We start from the raw sequence: 23014 nt of genomic DNA, 5'->3' as shown, positions 1-23014 counted from the left end.
GATCAGAAAGCCAATTGCTAATCGACGTTAGTCTACATGAATGAAGTTAATAGGAGTTTTCCATGGACTTAACTGGAGAAAAGCACAGACCCTGGCTCCTTATGTAGGAAGTGTTTGAGCAGAGAATAGCTACACACTAACAAAAGAAACCTTTGGTACCCAGGGTCTTAAGCCCACATAATACCCCTGCATTCATTTCTTTCTCTGCCTACTGGGGAAAAAGGGTCTGTTTGTTTTTCTGATTCAGTCAGCCCTTTTAGCTCTTTGAATCTAAGGAGTGCACTGTGAAAAGAAGAGCATCTTATCAGCCTGCTCCAGACCAGCAGGCAAACTCACATCCACACATAAAACACAGCCCTGCCAGCACGAGGCCTGGCCCCATTGCCCTCGGCTCCTGCCAACAGCCTGCCCCGCACCGACACAGGCTCAGCCACACAAGGGGCCTTCCTTGATTAATGGTCCTCTCTGGGACAGTGCGAAATTGTATCTGATCCCCTGGCTTCATTTATAAAGTATGCAGGAGCAGCAGACAAGATGATCAGCATGGGCGTATCCAGGACATTTATTAACAACCAACCAAAACCAGCACACACAATAAGCATGTTTTGTTATGTATGGACTTGAACACTTGGAGTACAAGATGCAAAGATAACTCCATGCGCTGCTGGGCAGCATCTGCAGAGCACTGCTGAGATAACACACCAGTGATTCCTTATCAAAAAGATATTTCTATAAAATAACAGGGAGGAGAAAGGAAATAGCAATTTTTTTTACTTAAGCTCCAAGAAAATATGAGAGTCTAACTTTCATCGTCATGCAGGTTAGCCACAAAGATCATGTGCCATTCCAACAATGCACCAGGAGTTCAAAATTTCCAAGCCTATGTCCTTATTATCCATATGAAGCCCTTCATTGTGTGCAGCAGTGATATCTGATTTCCTATTTCTACCCTTTAATGCATTCTGACCCCAAGCAAAATAGGACAAACTTCCCCAGTATTGCTGACTGAACCCGTCAAATTACTCGTTTCAGCTACGAAGTGCAGCAGACACGGAAGGGCTTTTTTCTCACCTGGAAAGAAGCCTGCCATAGTATTTTTGGCATGCTTTGTCAAGCCGGTAGCTTGTCAGTGACCTCTACTCCATTTACCCTCTGGCACACACACAGAGCATGCTTTCCCATTAACTTAAAAAGTAAGCTTTTCCGTTTCTTTTTTTAAATTTAATCGAAGAGTCAATGAAAAATAATGCACTAAGCAGTAAATAATGTAAGATTAATAGCAAAATCGCATCTTGTGTGCGTAAAAAGTGCAGCCAAAGACAAACGCAAGGTTGTAACGTTTGTAAATTATTTCAAATATTTTATTTCCAGCGACTAAACAAACAAAGAAATACCTCTTTCACTACAGCTCCATAGATGCGAGTGCTCCGAGCTTATCAGAGAGATCTCTCTGCCCATAAAATGTCCCAGGGTCCCCCCTGTTCCCCCTCGGGAGGAGCTGAGGCGCACCCGAAGGGCGGCGGAGGTTTTCTGGAGGGTGGTTTGAAAGAAAAAATGCGCCCGGATCCCCTCGCTCATTTCACGCCGAGTGAAAAACATCCAGCCCCAAGTTTCGCTGTTGCGACATCGGGTCCTTTCTAACCTGTTGCGGAGCCCGGCGGGGCCGCCGCCCGCCCGGTGGCCGCCCCGCGAAGGTGACCCGGCGGCGGCCGCCCCGGCACTCGCCAAGGTCAAGGCGCGGCTCTTAGAGGGAGGTTTAAAAAAAAAAAAAAAAAAAAAAAAAAAGGCAGAAGATAGTTTCATTTTTCGAATCCCAGCTCTCGAGAAGTCAGCAGGCTGCAAGCCGCAACTCACGCCAGTCCGCCAGTCGCCACCCCTCTCCCCACTCCTCCCCCAGCACCTCGGGGCTGCGGGGGGAACGCGGGGGAGCCACAAACCCGCACCCTCCCTCCCTTACCTGCTTCCGATACGGGGTCCGACCGCCGCCCGCCGCGCTGCTGTTGCTGCTGGGGAAGATCATCGCCCCGCCTGATCCCCCGCTCCCCCTCGGGATGGGGAGCAACTTTGGCGGCCGCCGGGCTCCGGCGCGGCGGGGCTGCAGGGCGCTCTCCGCCTCCGTGCCTTCTCCACCGGCTGCGGCTCCGCGAATCTTCCTCTCGGCCTCCGCCCTGCCCGGCCCCGCTCCGCGCCGACCCTACCCCGCGGCGGCCGCCCAGGCTGCCATCCACGGGCCCCCGCTGACCGCCGCCGGCTGCCCCAGCCCAGCCCGGCCCGGCCCCACCTCCCGCCGGCCTCAACCACCGCCCAGCAGAGGGAGGGAGCGGGCGGGGAAGCGCCGAGCCGCGGCGGGGAAGCGCGCAGCGGGCGCGGTGCTGGCGCCCCGCCCCGTCCGGCGCGGACAGGGGGGCGCGGAGCGGGGCGCGGCGCCGGGGCGGGCGCGGAGCGGGGCGGCGGGCGCGGACCCCCCCGCGCCGCGCAATGGTTGCGCCTGAGAGGGGCGCGGGGGGGCGGCGGGCCCGCGTGCCGCGCATTCCGCCGCGGGGCGCGCCCGGCGGGGTCCCGACCCCCGAGCGGCCGGAGCGGGACATCCCGCGGCGCCCCGGCTGCGGCGGGGACGGCCGCCTTTGGTGCACCCCCCAACTGCGGGGCCGACCGCTCCGGGGCGATAAACGCTGCGCCCTTTAACTCTCTTTAAGTTTTTCTTGACTAGGGATGGGGAGGGGGGAGGAACATCCGGTCACAGCCCTCTCCAGTGCCTCAAGGCAGCATTTGGGAAGCGAGGGAAAATTCTTAGTTTCTTCACGAAATTTAGGCCTAGGAAACGTCACAGTTCTGAGGCTATAAGACTAGGTCATACGGAGTCAAGGAGTTCCCGATTTCACTCCTGGTAGTCTGTACTGTTTACATTACTATATTTACATTACCCACTGATGCTGACAATCTAGTTTCTAAGAAAGTCCAGAGCTATAGCTCTGTCAGGCCACTGACTGATCACTGTAGAACTTCTGTCACAGACATGCATCATCAGGCACCTTTTGGTTTCTCTTCCTCTTTCTGACAATACGGCGGCCCGATCCCACATACCCCAACACGGCCATGGGAAACAGCTGGGAAGAAACACAAAATTGCCAGGTAGTTCATTACTGAAAAGCCAAATACTATCTGACAATGCTAATATTTACAAAACCAAATAATCTTCAATTACTTACTTCCCTAGAAATAATCTCTAACTATTTTGGTATCCTAATATATTGCTACTACAGACCAGAGCCCATCTGAATACCGCAAACAATAGGAAAGCATCGAGACTTGGCAGAACTACATTCTGCGTAACTTTCCTTTTTTTTCCCCCTCTTTCAAGTCCTAAAATGAATCTCATTCCATTTGACCTCGATTTGATAACACAAGTTTAAGGTCTCCTAGTACTGAATGAAAAGCACTGCAACCATATCATGATCACTGGCACTGGAAAATATTTGATGGCATAAGTTTGTACCAGCAGACTTTATGTCAGGTCAGGTACTGTGTGTCTGTACCACCCTAATTTCTTGTTGGATCACGGAACATTCGTATTCCCACTGCTGGCATAAAGCTAGCACAGAGGCTTAATGCTAGGATAAATTCAGATTCCCTGGTGTGGCTAAGGCCTCATGCCTGCTTCACAACATCAGTTGGCATCAATGCTGAGAAGGCAACAGTTCAGCAACTGATTCTGGATGAAACCTTTTTCTTTTTCTTTTTTCTCCGATCAGGTTAATTTTCTTCCATATCATTTCCTTTGTTGGGTTCAGCATGTGGCTGTGCTGCTGCTTGTGCCAGTGTAATGGATGGAGGAGGCAGTGAGTAAAAATAGGTAAGGGCAAAAGAGTGGATATGAGTGCTTGTTTTGGCAGCAGTATCAGATTATATTGGCTTAATATGCTCATGTACCTGTGGCATAATTTGACAGAAATGTAGCTCTGTGTGCTCATACCTTCCTGAGATGTACCACACGCAGCAGTCGATCTGTGCTCTGATCTTACTTATTTCAGCCCCTTGGTCACAGACGTCACCATCACACTCAGTGCTGAAGAACTGTCTTAAAACAGTATAAACTGGAACAGTGACAGGCTACTTCCCCTGCTCATATCTCTATTCTCAACTGAAAAACAAGAAAAATATTTTCTGGACAGGGTTGCTGTCACCCCAAAGGGGTGACAAAGCTTACATCTGCTCCACCTACGGGAGGGCTTTGTTAGCTGGAGATGTGTATAGTGACCACACCTTCCCCTCGCAGCGAAAAGCTTTTCAAAAGCCATCAATCATCCCTTGCTTCTTTCCCTCTCCTCTTCCTGCCCCATCCCCCAGGGAAGAGGCTGGAGGCATGTAAACACTATATGCTCGAATGGGTCTCATTCACTGTCATACCAACCAGGGAAGGCTCTCATATTCCACAGCAGTATCTGAAATATCCACAACAGTATCTGAAACGCTGCCGTCTTGCCCTCTCTGCAGCCACATGTCCCAAGGCTTCCTGTGATTTGGACGCGATTTCCCTCTCTTAGATTCAGTAGGTAGCACATTTCTCTGTTACCAGTACTCTCTTCCCTAACATATTAGGAAAACACATAACAACAAATATAATCCTGTAAACATCTACTAGATCACAATCAAACAGTATCTGATTATTTATTTTTGTTAAGGAAAAACTCATTACAGAATTTTCTGGGAAGAAAACTTGATGTAATTTCCTACGTGCTAATGTGCCTATCAACATTATCTGTTCTTTTTAAAAGGCTTGAGTATTCTGTCTCCATTTTTGTCTCAAACAGGGAAATAGCTGCCTTCCAATAGATTTGACAATGTTATCACCAGTACTGAGCCAGACTCCTTACCGCAGTGTGTCTGGAGAGAAAAGGACGGACAGCAGAGCTAAACTGAAACAAGAGAGTTTCTGACTGGACATCATGACAGCCAGACATTGCTCTGAGAGGCTGTGCCCTCTCCATTCTCGAGCATTTTCAAGACCAGAATGCATACAGCCCAAAGCAACCTGACCTCATCTTTTTGCTGATGCTGCTTCAGGCTGGAGGTTGGACTAGAGATGCCCTGAGGTCCCTTCCAATCAGAAGCTCCAGAACACAGGCAAAATTATTTCTTTGTAAAACCCTGTATTTGAGATTATGTAGATAGAGTTCAAGATAAGTGTCTGGACTTTTCAGTACTTGTGCAGTGATATATCAGTTCAAGTACTGACAACAGTTTTCCTACATATTTTCTGAGATGCAAGAAGCATGCCTTGTTTGCAAAGAACAGTCTCAGTCTTACTAACTTAGCAATGCCAAAACTGAGATGCCTAATCTATAAAATGTATGCAAATATGATCATAAAGATCATATTTTCAAGGACTTTGTTATTAACTGCATACAACAGGTGTGAACAGACTTGCAAGTAGTCAGGCATATTGTTGCTTGCAGTTATAAATGAGCAATTCCTTTTGATCCTGAGGGAAAAAGGTGACCACAGGGTCTAAGAGTGCCTCTATAAATCATTCAGAGCATCTTTAAATTACCCAGAGTTGCTGATTCAGGAAAAAAAGGAAAACTTATGAGCAGCTCTGGTGCATTTTGGAAATACAGTGTAGCAATTTACATGTTCTGTGTTATTTGTTTGCTTGTAGATTTGCAGAGAGATGGTGTAAATACAGAAAGAAAGACTTGTCTGAAAACCTGGAGACAGCTGAAATTACTCAAGAATCTTTCCAGTAATATTTATCAGTCTTAACAAATAGCAAACTGGCAAAACTAAGCATTATTTTAAAAACAGTTCCAAGCATTTAGGCTGCTACTTTACCATTTCTGTTCTAAATCAAATTCATGGCTTCCCTTACTTATCTCTAAATTCAACCAAAGTAGCTATTTCCCCTCAGGGCATTCAGTGCCTCTGTAGGACAGATGGTCTCTCAGCCCTGGATCTGCCTTAAATGGGAAACTTACAGTCTATTGCAAACCCCTGTGAGTCCAGACTGGATCCCTTGAATTTCCTTACAACTCTGCTCCCCTGCCCACTTCAGGGCCTTCTGAAGACCCACTAGTGGAAAAGTGACTGTGGGCACCTCATTCCCCCACCTTGAGGATATTGAGGAGCCTGTCGCCACAATGCTCAGTTCCCTGAGCATCCATCCTCTCATCACACCCAGTCATACCGAGAAAGATAAAAACTGTGGCAGGAAGCTAAGCCACAACAATGCAAAAATATTTTAAATACCCTATGCAAGCCAAGGAAACAGAATGGAGGGCTGAACTTTGAGAGATATTAAGCATTTCCTGTAAAGTGTTAATAAAGGGATATGTGAAGCTGAGTTATCATACAGAAGCAGATTTTAAATTTTTGGCTTAAATTCATCAATTAGAACTGAAAGCATGAAAAGAATTTCTAACAGCCAAAGGAACAGAGTAAACTCCATTATATGGGAAGCTCCTTCAGAGATAAGTTATCTCATAATTAATTGTTTTTCTTTACGTATTCCCAGTATACAGGTAATGAAACAAATCTGTAGCTAAGTGAGGATGAGGAGAGGCCAGTAGAAATGGGACATAGTAATGTTGTGAACATGCCAAACACTTTATATATAAAATCCTCTGTAAATTTTTTTTTTTTTTTTTAGAAAAAGAAAATTATTATGAAACAATGAGTTCTGCAGAAGTATACGATCTGCTAAGATCGAGGTATTGCATACACAATGAGAAGCTGTTGTTTAAGAATGCAATCTTCAAAATAATCACATGAATATATTCAACAATAAGAAAAAAATCTCCATGATGATCTGAAAAGGGAAAACAAATAATCTTTTCCAGCTGTACCATTTCAAATATGCTGGTACCAAAGTACCAAATTACTTATACTCTACACTAGAATATGATAAAAAATGCCATATTATCACTCATTATAGCATACCTGTGCACAAGCAGTGTAATAGATTTTTTTAAAATCTGAATGCATCAGCTCATTCTCTCTGGGAGTCCTCCAACCTGTCTCTGATTTCCCCATCACCTAAACTACAGAGGTTTTTCCCTTAAATCCAACAGCTCACTGTGGAAAAAAAGAGCAGTCCTCTGCTCCCTGCAGTGCTCACAGAATGCATCTGCTGTGGCCACTGGGATTGCACCTCCAGTGACATGCTTTGACTCCTATTCATTTTGGCTTGCTGTTCATTCCTTCCATGCTTCCTTAAATGTTCTTGGAAAGACACTTAATATAAATTGCACAATTATACATAATTGTTGCCATTCCTTCACTGATGACTGGTATTAAGAATATGAACACAGTGAGCAACACAATCTCGTGTTAATGCCATGCCAGCATTTTATATTATGGAAAGCACTATGTATTATTTGAAAGACATGACAAGATACTTCTTTATAGAAGCATTTCCACTGTCGAACAAATCCCCTTCCTAAATATACCCTGTATATTCTGGGAAGCACAAGTATGAAACATAATTACTGTAAAGGATTACTATGTAAGAGAAATTTAAGGAGGCTGCTCATAATCAGTAATTAAAACACAAGACAAAATCCAATCCTCATCTGTGGAATGAACTGAAATGACTCTTAAAGATCTCATTTCTGCCATTAACCTGATAATGTTGCCAGACATTTGATATAGTTTGAAATGATAAAGCAAAGTGTGTAAACAGTTCTGAATACATTGTAGAATAAAATAATAAAGACTGTCCAAAATGACAAAGCATATTGCTTTTTCTCCTTTGTTATTAACTATGTAGAAACTTCATCAACATTATATTGAATAATATTTATTTTTTAACAGAGACTACTAAGAATAGCTTACTCTTTTGACATGCTTTTTTGACTTTGTATTTTTACATTTTATGCAGAATTCATGGAACAATAGAAGAAGTAGGCAAAAATATTTTCTAAGTATTTTCTAGGAAACAATGACTCCATGCAGGTATTTGATTTTTTTGTATTTACATATTTACATTCTAATACAGATATTAATAAAAGATGAAGCAAAATCTGGGAATGCACAAATATTTTTTCTAACACTTCACTTCATGGGGTCTAAAGCAGGGTCATATACTCGGGTTTTTTAACCAGAAAAAAGGCTCTTTCTAGCCACAATATGTTTGATTTTGGTGTGCTGGGTTTTCTTGGATGACTTTATTCACCATATTGACCAGGCTTGAATGGTTACTATTTCATGAGAATTTTAGAAATAAGAAAGAAATTAAAAGACTCCTACAATTAAAATATATTTAAAGATTGAGAATAGTTAATGACAATGAAAAGATAAATCACTGCACAATGGTTAGAGTGGAAGGTGTGACCACAAATCAGCCAGACATAAATTTTATTCCTTTGTATGTTGTTATTTTGGTATCTAAGGCCAAGAAATAGCTTCAGATTTGTCAGTGCACTGCTGCTATAGTAAAAAAAAATCAGCCTCTTCCCTGGTCTTTACACATCTATAAATAGGGACTTACATTTTGAAGCCTTGAATGAAACAGGCACTATTTGCATTGTAAGCAGATTTGGTACTAATGCAACGAGGAGCAGGCAGGAATCAAAAGACACATGGAAAAAAGGAAGAAGACAGAGACAGTCATGTATGATGAGATACATCAAAAAGATGGAGTTGCCATCACTAGTGCAAAATCAGGCTTGTACACTCAAGCGTGGGCTTGAAGAATACCTGAGGAAAAGCCAGAGCAGGTCCTGTTCTGCAAAGCTCGGCTGCAGACAGCAGGCTCACTGGCAGCAGCCACGAGCCAGACTGGGGACTATGTACAGGAGTACATGTGGATACCTTAGAGCAAAACCACAAAACACCACTCTTTCCAAAGTTGTTGTCATAAGACAACTCTCCTTGCTTTTTTTTCCCCTTTCCTGAAACAAAGTCCTGCCGTGTTTGTTTAACAAATATTAGTAGTCAAGTGAAGAACTGACAGCTCTACCCACTGACAAGCACTGTGCAAATTTTTCCTGTCCTCACACACTTCCTTGTCAATTAACTTCATTTCTGACCTGCAAATGTCTTTACAGTGCTCCAACTCCCCTGAGTACACCATCAACACTGTACCAGCTCTCCGGGGTCCGCTTACATCACCTTGGTTGGAGTGTGAGAAACTAATCTACATATTCAAAGGGGAATATAAATTTTATCTGTTTCAAAATTACAGCCTTCACCCTCTGTGTTTGTTTTATAATCACCTATAAACAGAAAGATGTTTGTTTATAATGCACAATCTGACTTTAATGACCCAATTTAGAGTACAAAGTGAAGAAACAAAGTCATGTGTCAGAAGTTAAACAAACGTTCAATAATTAGCCCTAATCTTATCTCATTTTCAATATCTTTAAAATCAAAATATCCATATAACCCTTGATAGAATAGTTCCTGAAGTACCTGGAATAGCTTACATTTCTGAGAAGCATTGTTTGCCAAGGAAGCTGTGAATTGTATTTTTCCTCTAAAAGTACAAGCTCTACCCCTCTGAATTTTGAAATTGTATACTTGCTACATTCGCAGCACCTCCACAACATCAATACAGCACAGAACAAAAAAAACCAGACGTCTTCAGAACAAGAAAATTCTTCCTCCCATGTAAATTCAGTGTTCATAAAGGTCATCTGGCTCATGGTGACAGCAATGAAAGACCTCCACCATCAAGGCACTCAGCACTGGCACTGGAAGGTTCTCCATGCCCCAGTAACCTGCAGAGCCCACTCTCAGAGGTGAGAGAAGGGTGCTGCTCCTGCTGATGCATCCCTCCCCATAGGGGCTATAGGACCCTCCAGGTGCAGGGTATGGCTGATGGACCACAGACAGGTGAAAAGCAGAAACTGAGCAGCAAAGCCATCTTCTGACACACTGTCTATCCATCAGCTGCAAACGGCGTTTCTGCCACTTCTACTCTGAGCTAAACTAGTAACTAACTGCATTACTTACCCCAAGTCTGTGTCTTCACTGTCAGCATTTGAGTTTCTGTAATGTAAATTCAGATAGTGTAGTGGTGCATGTTTTTGATTTTACTTTGCTTGTTCTGTTACATGAGTTATTTCCAGAAAGTTTAATGTAAAATGGTTTGTTCTTTGTACCCCCCTCCTGTTCCCTTTCCCTTGGTTCATCCCCAGGTTGTTTGTCAGATATTTGTTAAGTGTCAATCATTAGTTACATAACCCTCTGGTCCTGTCAGTCACTCTGGGGCCTCTCCTTGGGTCCAGAAGATTCCAAGAGAGGTGTCCAGTGGTTGGGCAGGATCAAGGGGGTCCCCTCCCATTTGGTTATGATTTGATGTTGCACCTGTATGTCATGTTAAGGGTCACTCCTTACTTTTCCGTTATTGGTTTCTCTCTGTACCCCATCCCTGAGACCCACCACCCCCCTTTATAAGATCCTCCCCTCGTGTGCTTGAGGTCTCTCCTGACACAGAGCCCTCGGGTGAGGATGCCCCTGATCCAATAAACTCTGTAGCCTTGTCTTGGAAGAGTCCTGCCTTTTATCTCCTGCCTTTGCCGTATCCCTGCTCTTGGTCAGCCAAGAGCCCCCAGAGTTGTCGTGGTGCTGGGGCTGGCTGAGCTGGGGAACACAGGCACTACGAAAAGATAGAATCTGAATATTTATGTTCAGTAATCAGTAAATTAATCAAGTCAGCTAGGACAATTTGTTTCAGGGAGTAACTCATAGACTTATTTAAAATAATGTTCCATAGCAAGTGTCATGGGCTGGCAGCAGCACAAATCATGGTGGGAAAATATTTTATTGCATCATAATTAAGTTTTACATTTATTTAGGTAAATAGGTTCCTAGAGTTGTTTTCAACACATTCTCTTGAGTTGGATTCAATGTATTTATCAGATACTGAACAACCATATTTCAAAGGTCTGCTCACAAATATCAATGCACATAAATCAAAGATAAAACCTGAAATGAAATCCTGGTCTGATCAATAGATTTACCAGCAAGTCCCAGATTTTCACCCAGAATGAAAGCACTTAGACTGTGCTTTTGTGATTTACTGAGTTTATTCCTCAATATATTTAATGCTTAGAGATGCTAGAAAGGAAGAAAACTTCTACTCCCTTCCCCCTCCTGCTCTGAGCTTCATGGTTATGAGCCCTTTGTTTAATCCACTCACTGTTCCTTTTGCTTACTGATTCAAGAAACTAACCTGGCAGCTTTTCTTTCTGCCGTGGAAGGGAGCTGAGTTGGGTCACTGAGGTGTCTAACAAGACCATCACAAGTTAAGTGGCAGGAGCACAGAGCTGGGGAAGGCAAGGTGGGAAGGTGTGTGTTTCTCCTGGGAGGAGGCTTTGCTCAGTCTAGGAATTCCCTCGTGGAATTTTACTCGAAACATCTTCACTGACAACCATTTTTTAACAATACATATTCAGTCATATTCCAGAAAAGTGAAGTGACTGCAACAACCAGACCACAGACGTGTTATGCAGATGTGCTGCAAGAGAGGTGGGTGAGCGAGTTCAGATAACACAAGAATTAGGCTGAACTTTCGCCCCTAGTTCCAGTGTTCTTTGAAGTTCTTCACTGCCTTGGCAACTCCTCCCCCTATCTTCCACTATTGCAGCTTCTGTCAGAGGCTCTGCATAGTCAGGATTTTCTCCATTCTGGGATGTTCAAAAAGAATTTTGCACTAAGCTCCCCAGGGGCCAGATCTTCACAATGTTTCCATGCTTGCAAGTACAGCTTGCTACACTAATTTCTCAGAAGAGCAAAACTCCCAGCTGTGTTTGCTGAATGGGACTCTAAGACAAAAATTATTTCAGCAAATGGCTGCGGGAACTTTCTCTGAGTACTTACTAGGAGGAAATAGATGATCTTCTTCTAGCAGGATTTAAATTTGGATAATTTTCTCAATAGTATTTTAACATGAATCTGTGAATATATACCCACGCATACATATCAGGCTTTTGCTACTTATCCATCAAAACCACAAGTAAACAACTGCCCACTTCAGGACCTGGTCCACTTGTCCCCTAATATAATCCATAAGTACATAATGAAGAGAACTAGGCACTATCATAATATTGCTTTTGACCCTAAGATACAATTTACCATTCACTATTCTAAAGATCATTGAAAAGTTCTCATGTAAATATTTGTTTACAGATGGAGCTTTGTTGTATTTTTCAAATTTATCTGTCAGTTATAGTATTCAACCTAATTAGCTGAACTCCAGTCCAAAATACCATCTGACTATATTTGGTGAAGTACACAAAAATGTGTTTGAACAAACAGAATGCTTTTGGAGAGCCACAGGCACCACTGCCCCAGAACATGGGCTTAGGTACTCGAGAAACAAGGCAAGGGTAATGAGCTGGAAAGGCAAACATGCCTGCTTCTTATACCTTCATTGTAATCAGTTACTCTGCAGCAGACAGTCTCATTACTATAAATTGCAACTAGAGGCACTTTTGCCTTGCAAAGGAATTCATAAAAACATGTCAGATCATGTCAGCTGAGATGTTATATAAATCACATTCTGCACTAAGTGAAAAAATACATTTTACATCCAAAGAATTCTAGATTGTTTTCTGAGTAGAGCCCACTGTTTCACAACTCATGAAGAATTTTCAGACATCACTTAAAAGACATGAAAGTTGAAAATCTAAATATGCCTAAATGCTTCCATTTTAATCCTCTTGTTCATTACATTTCCAATAAAATTGCTACTTCGTTCCACAGAAGGGTTGTTCCCAACAGTGTCTCAGACTGTGTAAGCACACCATTAACTTCTGTGCTTGCATGTATGGAAGTGACACTACCCAGAGAAAAAGGAGTGTTCTGAAATCAACTACAAATCTAATGACAGGAGGTGTGAGTAAAGAAAAATCCTTATGTTGTAATGCTAACTTCAACTGCTCTTGCCACCAGTAACTAACTCCTAACTTTTTCTGATACTACAAGGTCTTTGACTTTCTTAAATCTGATTCAGTATTTGGTAACTTGAGATAGAATAAACCTTTTTTCCTAGTGATGACATACAATATGACAGTTCATGGGTGTAAATCATGTAGGCACATGATTTTGCAGGAACTAAGCCAGGGTAAAAAAAAGACAAGAGAGCTGCATTAATCCCTTGGTGACTATATTCAGTGGGCTATGCATCAGTTTCACCAGCAGATTTGACCAAATTTTACTTTCTTCATTCTCACAGAATGGAAAAGAAAAATAGGAGAAGCTGAGTCTTTGAGATAAAAATTATTTAAACTGCAAAACAAAGCCTAGTTTGCATCTTCATTTAAAAAAAAAAAAACAATAATATTAATTTTTTTAAATCAAAATATGTAATACCTGGCCACAAATCAGCCTAAGCAGCATCACAAATAACAACTCATGTTGGGCTTCCTTGCTGTAGTTTTTACTAATGTCATCATAGGACACACACACAAAAAAATCTGTTTATTTCCACTAAAAAAACTCAGGTTAAGTCTTTGAAATGTCACTACTGTAGACGACCTTTAATTTTTTAACAAAACAAAAGGCAGTCTTAAATTAACTAAAAGGTTAATTCTAGAATGTATTACCATAACATTTCCATTTAAAATAGTACATCCTCTTATAATCTATATTTCAGATTCCTCAATCTGGTTTAAATACTTAAAATCGTCTAATTACTGATTTCCTATTATGTTTGGCTGATAAAATTCAAGTTGAATCAAAACTGTGCTAGAACTCCTTCGTTAAAATGCTAAACCATCCAGGAAACGTAAACGTGCCTCTCATTAACCAGAGCTACTTCTTGACTGACACTGTCAATTGCCTGCTAGGCAGCTCACCCTACAATGGAAATTATTTTATGGTATCTACCTACAGATCTCAGTTTGTGCTGGACGACTCCTTCTTGCTTCTTTCATGAAGTGTAAATGATAAAGTAAACATATGGGGGGTTGGGGGAGGGGAAGGGAAACCCTGCCTCTTCAAGCTGAGAAACTCCAGGCTTCGGCAGACAGATAGTGCTTAGCACTATTTACTGTACCACTGCAATTATTTGGTAGCTGATCAAACCAATAAACACACCATTTGGCAGAATGGGGACTTGGGACTACTTGAATAGATGTGAGCTCCTTTTCTTCACTGAGACTTCATTTGTAGCAGACCTGATTTAGGAGATGTCTTTCCCTGCCTAGCATTCCCTCTCCACATCCATGCCAGCCACTTATTCCACCCTTTAAAGCAAACACTACCACACTCCTAAGTGGGACTGAATCAACTGCTTTATGTGGGTGTGCTATGAAGTGGAAAAGAAAACTGATACAGTTTCAATCTGTAGATATTCATATATATGTTTTCCTAATGTCCTGAGGTGGAGAGCAGCTGTAACACATAACAGGATTGGCTAGACCTGGGAAAAGAGGCAGAACTTCTAAATCCCACCCAACAGCCAAGGAACAGCAACATCAAGATGCAGTCTGACTGCAGCACCCTGACAAGCCTCAAAACTGAAAGCAAGCAGTTACTCGGGGGTTTATGTAGCTGCACATAAAATGTTCTCATTTTGAGAGACATTTGCAAACACAGAATATCCTTACTTTTGTCTTCAAATCTCAAAGAAACTTGCAAAGGAAATAATCTCTATTTAAAACCATGCATCAGTGAAAAGACTCTGCGGTATACTATGCGCTTGGAAACAAACTAATAAACCTCCACAAAGAGAAGGAAAATGGTGTGATTTATTAATCTGAATATCAACAGCTTAAAAAACATTGTGGAGATGTTGCACATTTAACAAAAAGCTTAGGTTCACAGATTTCCTCACATGCAGGGCAAATCTTTTTCTTCAACAGCTGAAATCATGGTTACAGTAACTTCCTATTCAGTCATTTCCTTAATTAAACCACTGAACTTTAATGTGAAATGCAGCCATTACAAAACCAGAAAGGAATCTGAACAATAACAATCCAGTCAAATGGGCAGTGCAATAAGCAACAGCAAGGTCAAGAACACTGGCTGGCACGTTTTGGTTTGAATCAATGATGCTGTGATTCCCTGAGATATTAAATAATGTTCAAGTAAACTCTGTGCTGGATCAAAACTGCATGAGCTGCATGATATGATGCAATGAAAACTTGGCACAAACGGGTTCTCCTTGGTAAAGGCTACTTAGAAAACAAAAAGCATGTCATCTTTTTCCCAAGTTCTTGAAAGGTAACAACTTTAGTCCAGCAATAGCTGTGCCTCATCATCCTCTCAAACATCTGTCCTGCTCTGAAACCTAAGATTACCCAAATGGATGCATTTTTTAGTCCCTTTTTGCCTCTCTTCTACTCCGACCTTGAAGTCCCAAAAGATCAGTGTTCTCATCTTAAGCAGGCTCTTCCTGTGGGCAGTCACTACATTCACAAATGTCTTTGCCCCCCACAAATGGTGCAAATGCCCAGACAGCCAAAAGCCAACACGTGGGAGGATGCTGGTCACTGCTCTACCCAGGGCAGTGCCTGCAGCATCAGTGGCACAGAGTCTGTTCCCTGAGCAGTGCTGGGAACCCCGCCTGGCTGCAGTGCTGTGACACTGCCGGCACACAGCCAACGGGGCACCAGGGCAGGAAGCTGCAAAGAGTTCCAGATGGGCTCCAGGTAGCACTCAGCCTCCACAGCTGTAAGCCCTGCACTGTGCACTCTGCCTCAGCAGCAGCAATGCAGCTCGTGTGTGCACCTACCTGACCTGGGCCACATCTGCATAGCCAAACTGTCCCACCAGGCACAGAACTCGTCACAGTGTTGGGTTTTGATAGTATTCGACACTCTTGGCTCTTTCCTGCTGCTCAGGCAGTGATAACTGTGGGTCTCTAGTTACACAGCCAGCTCACACTCTGGGTAGGTGTGAAGGGTCACAGAGTCACTGCAGGGAGGGGCATAATCTGTTTTCCAGGATGGTTTAGGTGTTGGGGCATAGTGACTTCCTGAAGACACAAGGCCACGAGCCAATATAAACAGACAGCAGCTTAGTTTTTGAGGCATCAATAGGTCATTAAAAAGTAAGATTGAAAAAAAGATTTTACAGAACAAATGCTATCAAAATTCCAGTGCCTACTATCTAGCATATACATAGCCATAGAGAAAACCTTACATTTGATCAGGATAGTTTTGAGTGGTATAAGCAAAGATTTTGCAAAATAATTGTAAATATGTATACACTACTATTTTGTTTTTTCCTTTTATGTTTTACACCCCTTAACTCAAAAGTGAAAGGCATGTTAGATGTATGGATCCAACTGACCCAGTGGATCCGTGTCTACCATACTTGGGTTACCTTAAAACTTTAAATTACCTTAAAACTGGGCTAAAGAAACTAAGTTTAATTGTTAAGTGTAAACCTTGTTGCAGAGATTGATGCTCAGTGAAATAGGCACACTAAAACTTGTAATTATTCCAGATATCACCATACCACCAAGAATACTTAGTTAAAAAACCAAACAGACAAAACCTCAGTTAAGAGATTAAAGACAGTGATCTGTTCAGGCTGTGGAATAGGATACAATGGTGTTCTCTTCTCTGCCTCATACAGGACTACTCTAAATGTTTGTCCTAGATAATTTCATTCTTAATTGAGGAAAAAAAATCCATAAAGGTAAAAATCAAAAATTCCCTTAATTATGCATTTAAAAGTGCATGTTGTCTGCAGTCTGATCCAGCTCGCAGACAGTGGGATTTTTTTTCCCTGTAATGGAATGATGAGTATCATGTTGCTAACTTCAGTGCTGCAATCTGATTTGCGCAGGCCAGCCCCAGCGGAGAGCTACTGAAATCAGCTGGATTCTTTTACGGTACAAGATAAGAGTGTACAGATAAGGCTGAAGACTGAGGGCTAGGCCTAGAGCCTGCTGATTTCTCTAACTGGCTGGGCTAACATTCCACCAGAGCCCCCGTGGCTCTGCTAGCAGAGCTCGGAGCAGGCAGTGCCCCAGCACACGCTGCAGGGCCCAGCCTTCACCTTACGCTGGAAATGCCCTGCAGCAGTGTTCTGGATAAACAGAAATGTTGTTTTCACAGGTGTCAATCCAAAGTAACTTTTTTGGTCCCGTTTACAAAACCCAGTGGGGAACAAATCCTGGATTTCTCTGTTGCTAGGTGCTCATAAAACACTGCAAGTCTCTATGAGCTAGTAATTAAGTAATAATTGCCATCATAAAATTGCAACATTCCTATATACTAGATAAGGCCATAATCCTGCTGGGTGATATAGATAACCAACTACGTTTTCCTTGAAATTAAACATAAATGTAATGATGTTTTCTAACATGCTATTCTTAATACTTTTACTTTACAAACTCTGTTAAGAGAAATATTTTTCAGTAATTGTTTAAGAAAAACAGTACTTGTATAATAATAACCCTGTTAAACAGACTGACACAGAGAGATATGGAGGTTTTGTTTGTAATGAAGATACTTTATTAAAGGGAAGATAAATCTGCTTCTGGGATGGATCTCCAAATTGAAAGGGTTTTTCAGGTGATGGAAGTGAGTATTGTGCTGGGTCTCCAGCCAGATTACTTCCTGCAGAGATGGTTTTGTCATTGTGCCACCACCACTCCCCTGTGACTTCTAAACAACCCAGGGTCACTGTGTCCTCTCTTTAATTAGTATCTCACTGCTGGAGGGAGGGCAGAATGTCAAGGAAAAAAAAGAATGAGAAGACACTGTAAACAAAGGTCCTCAGGGGCATCTTAACAATTTGGACAAGGAATGAAAAAAATGCTCTTTTCTTGGCGGCAAAATGAAAAGGAATGATTGGGGTGGTCCAGATTTTAATTTCACTTACATGAATTTGGATAAAATGAAGAGCAATCATGCTAAGAAAAAAATTAATTCTGTTCCCAAGAGGGCTTTATCACCCAGCAAACAAGGATGCATTCTACATTTTGCAAGAAATCCAACTCAAATATGGTGCTCCAACCATAAGACAACCAAAGCCCTAAGGAATAGCCTCTGCTTCCTTACGCACTATGACCGAACTCATTTGGGGTGACGGCAATTATTTTTATTTGCATTAAAATAAAACTTCCAATGGGTATTTTTTCTACAAATATTTGGACTGCAGTTTATACCTATATTTTTCACAGAAGAATTCAGATAATCCAACAATAAAGTAAAACACCACATAAAGCAGTAACAAAACCCCACCTTCACACTAGATAAGTAACTTGCCCTGAAAGTTCTCTAGACTGATGAATCAAAAAATAGCAAATATTACTAAAGACTGGACTTACCATAAGGCAAACGTTGTACATATGAGCACATGGGTTAAGAGTTAAAAACATTTACCTTTTTTACTTTCCAGAATCAACATTATGGTAGAGAAATATGCATTTTTTTAAGGTAAATAGAATGAAAGGGCCAGTGCTCACACAAAATTCTATTTCCATTAGATTTTGGAGTATTTTATAATATTTTGTAAACTACTCTATTTCCTGTTGTCTCCTAGTAAATCAGGAAGTGAAATTTGATTTTAAAGCAAAACTCTGCTGACAGGATGGGTTTCTCTTTAAAGCTGACAGCATGAAAAGTTAAATGGCAGTTTGTCAGTCACTCGGCTATTGTAACACATAGTAGGTGGTCTTCCTCCTCCTGGAATTTCCTGCTCCAAGGTAGGCCCTCAGGTTACTCATGCCATGAGTAAAGGGAAAGAGAAGAGAAAACACATGCTTCAGAAGAATACCATGCATGCGAGAAGCTGCAGAAGAAACTGACATTTGGAATACCCCATGGAAACAGGAGCCCTAAATACAACCTGGAGCCAGCACTCACATCCTATTCTAGTGCCTGCTGCCTTGAGCATTCAGGCATGGATCTCTCTCAATTTCTGCTATCAATATGGCCACAGTTTATATAAAATAATGCAATAGTGCTAGGAAAGAAAAGAGGAATAGACTCTGTAGCCTGTGGCTATGGCACTCATCCCAAGTATAAGAAAACTGCATTTGAATCTTTTCCCTTACATTCTGTTTCTAAACTACTGAATGCAGAAACGCACAGAGAGTATATTTTGGTCCTTAGGTGCCCACAGAATTAGGCACCAGTTAAGGCAGGGCTTTCCTGGAGTGCCCCAATGACAGACTAAGCTGCTCAGCCCCTATAAGGATTCAAACATTCCTTTCCTCTAATTAAAAACAATTGAGGAATTTGGGTTTGGTGACTTGTCTTTTTGGTCTTGCTTTAAGGCCCTGGATCATGAAGTCTCATGCACCATAGACATCACTTCAATTCATGGATGCTTTTGGCCCTGTTGAAGCTCCTGTGCCCTGAGCAGTGCAGTCTCCAGAAGGTGGGATTCAGTCTCAATGGTCTAAGTTTGGCTGCAAGCTGAGCATTATTCTATGGTTTCAGTCTATACCACAAGAGTGACGCTCACCAATGTGCAGGTGAATTCAGATTCTACCTTTGGATCACAGCATAAATATATAAAGAACCTCATATTTCATCTTAAATACATTAAAAAGATACTAAACATCTCCCATCTCTTCTGTGTAACACTGCAGTATTAAACTGAAGAACAGTCTGATTTTGTATACTTTTTTTTTTTTTTTTTTTTTTTTTACAGAATCAGATGTAGCTTTTAAATATTTCTCTTTTTTATTCAGTCTTACAGTTTTCATGACCTGACTTATGGTGCCAAACACTTAGGGCAGGTAAGAGTGCCATTCTGTGTGTCCTAACTCTTTTCCCACCTCACACAACTACAGCAGAAAATTCTTTTCAAAATATAAAACCAAGCAAACCCACCAAACTCTCTGTGTGAGGGGAAATAAAAAGCACATTTGAATCGTACGAATTTTAGCTTTAAAAACATTGACATTGATTAAAGATTTCCATAGTGTACAATTTACAAGAAATTACCTCAGCAGGGTGAATGGATTCGGTTTCATAATCACAAAGTTCCCTAACTCCATGGTATTATATTCCAAGCAAGCTTGTATATTAAGTTTAATTTCACTTTTTTCAGGAAGTGATTTTACTCAAGATTGAATACAGCTGTTAGCAGAGCTCACTGTTCCAAAAATGCTTCAATGCAAACTGAAAAAAAAGAGATGTTTCTGTAGGTGAGGACTTGCAGCCAAGCTCCATTTTCAGCAAATACGACTGAAAAAAATAGTCTTCAAATATTTAAATACTAAAGAATGAGAGAGGTCTGTGGAACACATTTGATGACTTAAACGAATTGCTCCATCTTCTTTGACAACAAAAGCTAGCAGACTCCCTGCTTTTACAAAAAGAAACACGATGGTAGATATACCTCTTTTTATTTTGTGCCAAGCATTAGTATCAAACCCTCACTTTTTGGGGGGTGGGTGGGGGTTTAGTTTCATTTACTATTTCATCTTGATTCTGTTCTTTTAATATACACAGAAATGTATGCTGGCATACAGAAGAGGGCCTCTGCAGAGGAAACGCTGCCAGCAAAAAACACAGGATGTAATCGAGACCACAAGAGACACATACTCAGTTATAAATGTAACTTTGCTGGAGGTATGGGAAGGAAAAAAAAAGGTTTTATTTTTCGCTGCCAGTTTTAATTGTTTTAGCGATGTTTTCCCACTCCCATTTTGCGCCAGTATAATAAGAAGAAAAATAATCAAATTTAATTACTTTTGCAGCCAAGATAACTGCTGGATTCAGTATCCAGCAGCCCAGTCGTCCATTTCTCCTTGCAGGAGCTCCCCGGGTGTTTTACACACATCTCGGATGACAAGCACACGCTCTCCGTGCAATGCGAGCCTGAGCAGGGCACTGCCTGGTCAAGTAAGTACCAAACGCATAATTAAAAAGAATACTAATATAGCCTCAAAACAACCCCAGAAACTTGGGGGGGGGGGGAACCAACCAACCAAACCCCCACAACACCCAAACAACAACAACCAACAACAAAAACTCAAAGGAAAAAAAAAAAAAAACACCCCAACACATAAAGAAACTAAACTTTAAGACTGGTAGAAATACGTGGTAGTAATCCATTTTCATCTCTGATTCTCATTCTTTGAGACAAGGGAACCGGGAAGTAAAACAGACGAAAAAACGGACGGGAAAAGTGAAAAAAAAAAAAAAAAATCCCAAAAACCCCTGTCTTCTGCAACAAAAAATTTTCTCTCAAGCAGTCGAGAGTAAGCGAGCTCCCTAAAACGCTTCCCATTTTAATAATAAACGGGTTTCATCATAATCGTACTCAAGACTTTAAAGCTGTAGCTGACAGGCGGCCTCAGCCCCCGAGCGCGGGGCGCGGCCCACCGGGCCCGGGGCGGGCTCAGGCCGCGCCGCCCCTCACGGCCCGAGCCCGGCGGGAACGGCCCGGCGGGAACGGCCCCGGCGGGAACAGCCCCGGCGGGAACAGCCCCGGCGGGAACGGCCCGGCGGGAACGGCCCCGGCGGGAACAGCCCCGGCGGGAACAGCCCCGGCGGGAACGGCCCGGCGGGAACGGCCCCGGCGGGAACGGCCCCGGCGGGAACGGCCCCGGCGGGAACGGCCCCGGCGGGAACGGCCCGGCCTGCCCGCGGCCTGCCCGCGCCTCCGGCGGGAAAGCCGCCCGCCTCGGACACAGCCCGGCAGCGCCCTAAGAAGCGCTGGCTGAAGCACAAGCAGCGGTCGCTCCCAAGACTCTGGAGCGCTGGCGTTTGGGCAATACGGGTGTTAACTTTTCTCTTAACTTCACGGCAAACAGCCCGGCCCGAAGCGCGGGAGGAGCTCCAGTTCTGAGGCTCTCGCAGCCATCTTGTCTTTCAGCTCGGGAACTCGCCGAGCAGAACAAACCCCTAAGAAAAGCTCCTAAGGTTAAAATTCCCCGCTAGAGGGCACCCCAAAACCCCGCGGCAGGAGGACTAAAACTGTGCTCAATTAGGGAAATCGCATTTCGACTTTTTCGGAAAGTTTGTATGTGATGTATTTAGAGCACTCCACCGCCCGCCCACAGCCTCCAGTGCTGCAGAGCTGCCGCTCCGTTGCCAACAGCCTCCCTGAGTCACCGCAGTATATAAAGCAACCTTGAAGTTTGGAGGCTATCACTGTTACGCAGTATTTATATAAATTCACCAGTTCATAACGCGCCTCAGAAATAGCACGGAAGTCAAAACTCCCCCTAGAATATTTTCTATATGAGTATGCTCAGTCTGAAAGGCAGATACGTGTCCACACGCACAAGTGGAATGTGGAATACAAAACCCCCTTTTCCAACCCTAATGAGGCTTCCCTGGTTAATGTGCAGGAATAGGGAATAAATTCTGGTTTTACTTAAACCATCAAACTTTTTACCTATGAAATCCAGTGAGGGCAGAGTTAGCTCTAGATGAACCTAACTGGAGGGGTCCTATGATTCTCCATACTATGGCTCTAGGGTTCCACACAATTTGCAGCAAAGAAGCAGCTCTTGGGCATCAGCTAGAAAAGCTGTAGAGATGGGTAAAGTCCTGGGATTATTTGTCAGTTAACTTCCATCCATATAAAATGCTATCTACAGCCTCTTCATAAAGTGTGGTTTGTGCAGAAGAGATGTGTTCTGCCTTGAACTAAGAACACATACAAGTTTCTTCTTTGCCTATTCAACATTTTTCCTTAGGAAACACAGTTCCTACAAAAAAAGGAAAGGAAGAGAAAACCACTTTGCACAAAAGCTTGATACCTACATTTGAGCATTAAAAAGGTGCTATATGTGATAACAGGCAGGAGCCTATTCATATGAAGTTTCACAATACATGCTTTTATTTCTGCATCCTCTGAAATCCATATTGTTACTCATTAGCTTAAAACTTTCATAACAGACTGCTAATATGTTTGGAATATCCTTTATAATTTTAATTGTGTATCAATTACCTCACCATTACAGCTTACTACTGCTTAGATTCTAAACTGCACACTCATTTTGAACTAACTTTCAACAAAAGAACTATAGTACAAATATCCAAGTTTCCAAAGCCAATGTAAAACTTACATAATTTTAAGTTTGTCCTGTTGAACGCCCTATCACAAAAGGGCACTCGTGGTAAAGGGGTCTAGTGGTTAACACACC

General features: G+C 42.5%; 1 protein-coding gene across 5 annotated transcripts in view; it reads right to left on the bottom strand.

Moving 5' to 3' along the window:
* RBMS1 (RNA binding motif single stranded interacting protein 1) overlaps positions 1-23014 on the bottom strand; it is a 144230-nt gene that overhangs the window by 89066 nt on the left and 32150 nt on the right. Inside the window, exon 1 of one of the 5 annotated variants that reach the window (XM_066322899.1) lies at positions 1958-2261. The exons of 3 other annotated variants lie outside the window; for them this stretch is intronic. In XM_066322899.1, the coding sequence (XP_066178996.1) occupies positions 1958-2020 (63 nt within the window). In that variant the 5' untranslated portion in view covers positions 2021-2261. Of the gene's footprint in view, positions 1-1394; positions 1691-1957; positions 2262-23014 lie in introns of those variants that run through there. One more of the 5 variants, XM_066322900.1, reaches the window with a different exon arrangement.

The sequence above is a fragment of the Sylvia atricapilla genome, chromosome 7, assembly GCF_009819655.1.
Source record: "Sylvia atricapilla isolate bSylAtr1 chromosome 7, bSylAtr1.pri, whole genome shotgun sequence".
NCBI classification, from domain to species: domain Eukaryota; kingdom Metazoa; phylum Chordata; class Aves; order Passeriformes; family Sylviidae; genus Sylvia; species Sylvia atricapilla.
Note: the sequence above shows the minus strand (reverse complement) of the source record. Positions and strands in the feature narration are given on the sequence as shown.